The sequence below is a fragment of the Rhinopithecus bieti genome, unplaced genomic scaffold (assembly GCF_001698545.2).
Source record: "Rhinopithecus bieti isolate Rb0 unplaced genomic scaffold, ASM169854v2 scaffold_19939, whole genome shotgun sequence".
NCBI classification, from domain to species: Eukaryota; Metazoa; Chordata; class Mammalia; order Primates; family Cercopithecidae; genus Rhinopithecus; species Rhinopithecus bieti.
In genome coordinates this window covers 305,159-313,332 of record NW_016810019.1, presented here as the reverse complement: position 1 = coordinate 313,332, position 8,174 = coordinate 305,159, and the positions used below count along the sequence as shown (strand labels likewise).

Here is an 8,174-nt window from a genome sequence, read left to right as displayed (position 1 = left end):
ATCTTTTTTTTTTTTTTGAGGCGGAGTCTTGTTCTGTCGCCCAGGCTGGAGTGCAGTGGCCAGATCTCAGCTCACTGCAAGCTCCGCCTCCCGGGTTCCCGCCATTCTCCTGCCTCAGCCTCCCAAGTAGCTGGGACTACAGGCGCCCGCCACCTCGCCCGGCTAGTGTCTAAAATCTTAACAGTGATAACAACCAATGTTAAAAATGATGTAGAGTAATTAGAACTCCCACATAAATTGTTGGCGGAAGGGTAAAAATCACACAATCACGCTGTAAACTATTTGTCAGTTTTTAAATGAAGTTACTAACATAATCTACCCCATGATCCAGCAGCTCTACGCAAAGCGTTTGTGAATTATATTCACAAATGCACTTGTACAAGGATGTTCATAAGCAGATTTATTCACAAAAACTGATAACTGGAAGCATTCCAAATGTCCACCAATAGGAAAATATTCTATTTGTATAATGGAATACTACTCAGCAACAAAAATGAATATTAACACAAGTCACAACATTGGTGAAATTTTAAAACCTTTGAAACCAAAGAAGCTTGACACAAAATAGTATCATATAAGTCTGTTCATAAGAAGTCTAAGAACAGGCAGAACCATTCTATAGTGATAGAAGTCAGAAAGTGTTTGCTTAGGTTGGGGACAGAATTTGCTGCAGAATTGCCAAGGAAAAGGGTCAGTGGGTTACTCTCTAGATAGAAATGTTCTTTATCCTGTTTTAGATGGTGGTCACCTGGGGGTATGCAGCAACAACTCTCTTTGAGATTCAAGTAGTACCAAGGCAATTACTTTAAATGTAGAATGGAAGTCAGCAGGACCTGGAAAATACTTTTTTAGTATTGAATTATAAAATTAACTTGGGTAAACATTGCTTGCACACTTATAAATGAATGGTGCTTCACTGTGTTCTGTTGTGGAGATGCACAAAGAAAGACCAGACTGTAACATCTGTTAATATGTTACAAAGAAAGAATTGTTAAGCAGCTTTCCAAAGCCGCGGCTGTAGTGTTCTGTGGCTTCTGTTCAGCACTTCCTATGCTTTAATTACTATCCCTGTATATTCCTCCAGCAGAGAAGCCTCCATGTGGGCATGAATAAATCATAGTAGCATCCTATTCTGTGTATACATTCTGTGTTTGCTTTCCTCATGGACAATGGAATGTCCAGGCAGGAGACTAATAAAACAGCCTGAATTCTACAGCCCTTATCACAGATTCATATTATATATTGCACTTGAACCCCACTTGATATCCAGAAGGGTGTCTGTGTGGGTATCAAGTGGTTACTATCATTTACTAACATTCTTCATTTTACCCATAAAAGATTAGTAGATTTTGTAGAATTATGGGGTTATGTGATGGAACACATCAGATTTTAAGGTTCACGAACTTTAGGTTTATGCTTGTGAAAATACAGGCTAGACCTCACAGCTTATTATTCTAGTCAAGTAGAACTGAATCTGATAGAATTTTGTTTGGTTTTGTGCAGTGAACCACTCACCTTGATTTTCAGAAGACTGATTTCTTTAATCACAGTCCTTACATATACATAATATGTTGGTTAAGGATCACTTTTGCAGTTGGCATATATAGAAATCAACCTGAACTTTTTTGTCGCATCAAGAAACTGACACTTCATTGTATAGCAACAGAAGGTTGCTAAAAAAAAATATAGTAGTTTGTGGTAGTAGTAATGACAGTGCAATAATAATAGCAGCAACTAACATTCAAGTGGTTACTCTATGTGAAGCAGAGTTCCATACATTTTATTTGGATGATCTCATTTTATCTATATAGTTACCCCATGAAATTGGTACTCTTATTATTCCCACTATGCAGATGAAGAAACAGACTCTCAAAGACGTTATATAACTTGTCCAAAATCACATACACAGTAAGCGATGGGGTCAGAATTCATTTCCAGGCATTGGACTCCAAAGGCTTTATGCAGAAACTTAAAAGGAAATTTAACGTATTCCTTTAGTGTTTTTGCTGAAATAATTTTATGTGGAGAGAATAAGTTTATTAAATAGCATCAAACATTTTTAAATAAGGAAATGCAAACAATTCAGTTTTTACGGCATTTTCTTTCAAGCTGATGTACGCTTTAATATCTGCCACAGGGAAGCCTGTTCATGCAGTGACTTTTACAGATACATTGTTTTTGTAAGTGAGATGAAGGGCCTCATATCCCTTAACAGAGTAAGTTTTGCTTTTAAGAATCTGTATCTTTTTGAAAGGATCATCTTGCTCAGATTGAGCTAACTTATATAACCTGATAGGCAGTGACAGTCTCAAGAACTTATCTGAAAACAGTGCTCTTTAAGGATATTGAACACATTTTTTAATAACAGTAACCTCGAGTTATGGAATTACTGTCTGATTATTAAGCGTTTGAAAATTATATTTGCATATCTATCAGAATAGATTAATGCAACTGATACTTTAATTTGTACATTTTGAAAAGCAGATGAGAGATTCATGCTTTTCCTTTAAACTCAAACTATGGTTATTTTCAATACATGACTTCATTTTGTTATTTTTTCATGTTACGGATCTGTCCCTATTAATATTGATGGTGAAGCCATTGGCAATGTTAACTTTTCAAGTGTTTTTATAGTAAATTATCAACAGTAAAATCTCCCAACTTTTTTGAGTAAAGAGTTAGCATTTGTTTTAGTGGTTGCCATTAATATATGCGTGTTTGTATGTATTTTTTAAAATGATTTAGTTAAAAGGGAGGAAAAATTTTACAAATTGGAGAAGTGTATTTATGTGGTATTTTGTGTTAATTAGAGCTGGGAAAATTTTTTATGAATGCTTCATTTTTAATTAAGAACAAATTGGGGTAATACACAGGGGGAAGATATCTTTTGTTCTGCAACCTTTCCCTGCACAGAAAATGTTAATTGTTTTTCAGACTTAATTTACATAAAAGGTGAGAGGTTTCAGAGAATATTACCATTATACTGTTAATAGTGTGAAGAAAGCAAATGGGTAAAGGGGGTCATTAAAAGTTGCCTATACTTCAATAAGCAAACTCTTTTTAGGTACCAGGAATAATTTTTTAAGCACACTCATTTAATTGGCTAACTTAAAAACTTTACTTTGAAATGGAGTGACTGAAGCAACACATTTCAGACTTCATAATAGTCTAGTATATTGAACTTTTTGGAGAAATTCTCTATAAATTACACATACCAAAAGAGAAAGTTGTAATAAGCCAGCAGTAAAGCGAACTTGCCAAACGACATTTCCCTTTATAGAACTTTCCATTAAGATCTATATAGCTCCTCTTTATGAATATTCAGTTTCAAAATGGAAATGGAAAAAATGTGTTTCTACAATTGCTGAACTCCTCTCAAATTATATCATTTGTGTTTCTTTGGACAGGCTGTGGTATAAAGTAATGAGCTTGCATGCCAGGAGTGACTTGGACAGTCAATTACCTCAGACTCTAAACTACTTATTACCAAAAGTTTTTCAAAATATAGGCAGTCTTGAAATCGTCAATGTCCTGTGTAAATCAAGACTGTCTGGTTCAGGCACAGTGTTTCTCATTCTCAAATATGCAAGTCCTATCTTCCACATACTGCTAGAGTTGCAGCCAACCCTGCTGCCTCAGTCGGGACTGCTTCTGAGGGAATAGCAATCTAAATTATTAAAAGAAACACAAACCTTGGTTGTAATTTGATTTAACCTCTGACACAGGTGACTAGGAGTCACCTATACTGCATACATTCCTCATAGCTCTCCTCTCCTTGAATATATCCTACTGTGGACACTTACTACCTTACAAAGTTACCTCATACTAAACAGTTCAAATTGTTAAAATGTTCTTCCTTAAAATTCAGCAAATTGCCGGGCGCGGTGGCTCACGCCTGTGATCCCAGCACTTTGGGAGGCTGAGGCGGGTGAATCACGAGGTCAGGAGATCGAGACCATCCTAACTAACACGGTGAAACCCCGTCTCTACTAAAAATACAAAAAATTAGCCAAGCATGGTGGCAGGCACCTGTAGTCCCAGCTACTCGGGAGGCTGAGGCAGGAGAATGGCATGAACCCTGGAGGCGGAGCTTGCACTGAGACGAGATTGCGCCACTACACTCCAGCCTGGGTGACAGAGCAAGACTCCGTCTCAAAAAAAATTCAGCAAATTATCAGGCTACAGAATCAAAATCAAAAGATCCAGTTGGATTTAAAAGAGAAAAATGCATAAACTGCTTGAAAACAGCCTTAAGAAGTGGAGGCTTATGTGAAGAAAACTATAGAACTTACCTGATAGGAGAAAAATTGATGTTAAATCTGCTAATGTTGATTTATAGGTTTAATGCAATTATTTTCAAGTTTGCAAAGGAAATTACTTTTATTACTTTTCAAAATATTTGACAATTCACCTCAAAGGATAAATAGATAAGAATAATTTGAAGATATTTTGGGAGATAAGTAAAATGGATTTGAATTATTTTTCCATCCAACTATTAAGATATACAGTAAAACTAAGATACTTAAATATTATAATCCTTGTATAAAAGTGAACAAGGGGCAATGGTACCATAAATTCAGGTAAAAAATTATATGTTAGAATTTAATATTAATAAATATGCCACAAAACATTCATGTCTAAAGAGATGTTTGTTCAATAAATTGGGGGTAGACTATTGTCAACAAAAAAATTTAAGTCTAACTTATCATTTATACTGTATATAAAAAAATGTATTCCAGAGTGACAAAAGATTTAAATCCTAAAAAAAGCAACACTTAAAGCTACAAGACCATGGAATTGAATATTTATCAGCTGTGTGGGAACACTTTAAACTTAAGCAAACGTTAAGAAAGCACCCCCCAAAAGACCATTATATTTGACTTATTAAAAATAAGGTAAACAATGAGCTAGGTTAAGGCAAAGAGCAATTTGGATAGAATATTTCATTTAAAAAGACAAATTTCGTATTAAATACATAAAGAACTAGTACAAACAAATAAGTAAAGACATCGATAAACTGTTTACCACATCAAAACTGCAAATGGCTAGCAAATACATAAATACACACTTAACATTTGTGTTACCTTAGTGTTTTTGATAGGGTAAATAAATGTACCCTATCAGTTTAGACAAGATTTTTTTTCTGAATCATTGTGAATCATTTTTTTCTGAGCCTATGACTCAGTGGTTAAATTTCTAGAAATCTAGCCTTAAGGGGAAAAATTCAAAATATGTTTTTTTAAACATATTATCTACAGTGATAATAATAGTGAACTTCAACTGATAATAATGATTAGGAATAAATTCACCATGTAAATTCCAGCTCTTTGGTCATCACAGCATTATTTCTGACCATCTTCCTGGTTACTTTTCCTCTATTTCTTTTATGTCTTCCTAACCTATTTGCTTTATGAAACTAATTTTTAATTTTATGAGCATACTTTCCTCCTTTTTCCATTTTGACTGTTTTCTGAGTATTGAGAGGGGTGTAAAGAAAATATAATTGCTCTAGGGCCAACTGTAAATTTTTAATAGTCTGTTTTAATTAGGATAGTTTTCATTAATTTGGATATTTGAGATACCTCAATATGTGTTCATATATATTCACGAGTCTGTTTTCCATAATTCCGAAATCCAAAAAGTATAGAAAATCCCAGCTCATTTGGTGGCAAAATCTGACCCAAAACAATACGTAGATATATATAGCCTTTATCTTGAAAATATGAGTATGTTTGAATACAGGGTACTATCCCAGTCAACATTGGTGATGGGGAGTTACAAAACATATGGCATATGCATTGTATTACATTTTTAAAATATGAAAATCACTTCTGATGTGATTTGGTCAGGGTCCTCTAGAGGGACAGAACTAATAGGATAGATGTATATATGAAGGGGGGTTAAGGAGTATTGACTTCTACAATCACAAGGTGAAGTCCCACAATGGGCCGTCTGCCAGCTGAGGAGCAAGGAAGCAAGTAGTGGCTCAGTCTGAGTTCCAAAACCTCAAAAGTAAGGAGGCCAACAGTGCAGCCTTCAGTCTGGGACTGAAGGCCAAGAGCCCCTGGCAAACTGCTGGTGTAAGTCTAAGAGTCCAAAAGCTGAAGAACTTGGAGTCTGATGTTCAAGGGCAGGAAGCATCCAGCACAGAGAAAGATGAAGGCCAGAAGACTCAGCAAGTCTGCTCTTCCATCTTCTCCCGCCTGCTTTATTCTAGCCATACTGGCAGCTGATTAGATGGTGCCGACTCAGATTGAGGGTGGGTCTGCCTCTCCCAGTCCACTGACTCAAATGTCAGTTTCCTTTGACAACACACTCACAGACACACCCAGGAACAATACTTGGCATCCTTCAGTCTAATCAAGTTTGCACTCGGTATTAACCATGACATGATGCACATCTGACCCCAAGTGTTTTTGAATCAAAAACAGGTGTACACATATATAACATGGTGTACACATATATAACATGAATATATCCAACATTATCAATATGTATTTGATTGTATTGTAAATCAAAAGAGTCATTTACTAAACTCATGAAATGTTCGTTTTATGAAACATTGAGAAATTAAACAATTCTAAACCCAATCATTAATGCTCAAAGAAAATGTAAGGAAATGTGTAAATCCATTTAATTACAAATTATTTTGTTTTCCTTACAGAGTAGTAAACATGACAAAATGTTTTCTCTCAGTTCCGTGAAGTTTTATCGTGGAGTGAAAAAGAAAATGAAGCCTCCAACAAGGTAAAGTTTGAAAGGGAAGTGCTGAAAGGAAAAAAATTATGGGAAAACATATCTGTTTAAAGATTTAGGGATCAGTGGCATTAGTCTAACTTTTTAGTAAGTAAGTTTTAGGCAATTTTTTTTTAAGTTGCTTCCCCTGTCACAGGGTTCTTATGGCAGATCAACGAACTTGTATGAGTAGATAAGGAGGGATGATGTTTCAATTGAGACCAAGATCCTTGGTGACTGCAGTCTCTCTATGTAAAGTAGGAAATCCCGGGAGGCCCTGTCTGCTGGGAAGTACATGGCTTCCTCTGCATCTCATTCCCTGAGCTGTCACATCACAACCTGAGGGCAAGTCTACACACAGGAAAGCAAATGCTGCCCTGCAGCTTCCTGATGCTTGGCTTCTACAGTGTTTTGGTTCTGGCTCTGTAATTTTCCCTTTGTACTATACTGACTTTGGTACTGAAAACCCATAGCATGTAAGTGGTAGAGAGGAGGTGGGCGCCTCCTACAGATTGTGTGCCTCTTTAACACTTCATGTACCCCAGCATTTGGTTTACACCACAATTTCTTATCACAGATTACTTTGATTAGCTAATAAATGTTTGCACTAATAATTAGTATCATGAACATCAATTATATGTGCTTACTTATGAGATTTTATTGCCGAAAGTTTCTTCACTTTTTCCTTCATACTCAGTTTCTAAGCCTAGCGCATATACCTGTGTTTTAATAGGCATGTTCTTTAATTTCCCCCAGGAACAGTACATACGTCTCTCTGTATTATCTTTTTCAGTCATTTGGCCTTATTCAGTTAAGAGTATCTTCTCAGAGACGTCTCCTCTCTGCCCCATGTCATCACAAGCCTCCTTCCCTCTGTATAAATGTGGAGACAGATCCCTTAGCATTTAGCATTCACCTCTAGCTAAGTCCAGCACATTGAATCATCACTTGTGGAAGTCTATACATTCCCACCATTAAATCTCATCTCCTTAACATCTAATCCTGTTTTCTGCTTTGTAAAATGTATCATTTTTAATTTATGTGTGTGTTTTTTTTTCTATGTGATGCAGTTGGGGATTGACCGCATATTCTGAGAAACATCACTGGTGAGTTAACAGCTGACAACTTTTGGACATAATATATTGGTGACAATTTCAGGAAAAGAATAATTTCAGTAATTTCAGATAGAGCTACAGACAGAAAGTGTTTTGCCTAAGCGAAACTAGGGTTGTTTGTAAAGACTTTGAGCCTAAGAAGAGGAAAATAGATTTGTATCAAGGTTCAAGTTCCATGTATCCTATTTGTCAATGCCTCTGAAGTGAAACTACATCTGATTTCTTCCATAGTTATTATGAGTGTGGAATTCAGCTTTTATGAGATAAGTAGGTGATAGTTTTTAACAAGAATAAGAACTAGCAAAAATCAGATTTATGACAAAC

The 8,174-nt window shown here is 35.8% G+C and overlaps 1 protein-coding gene across 1 annotated transcript in view; it reads left to right on the top strand.

Annotated features, from left to right (window-relative positions):
- ARAP2 (ArfGAP with RhoGAP domain, ankyrin repeat and PH domain 2) overlaps positions 1–8,174 on the top strand; it is a 192,219-nt gene that overhangs the window by 167,665 nt on the left and 16,380 nt on the right. Inside the window, 2 exon segments of the mRNA XM_017891113.1 lie at positions 6,665–6,747; positions 7,806–7,841. Of these exon segments, the coding sequence (XP_017746602.1) occupies positions 6,665–6,747; positions 7,806–7,841 (119 nt within the window).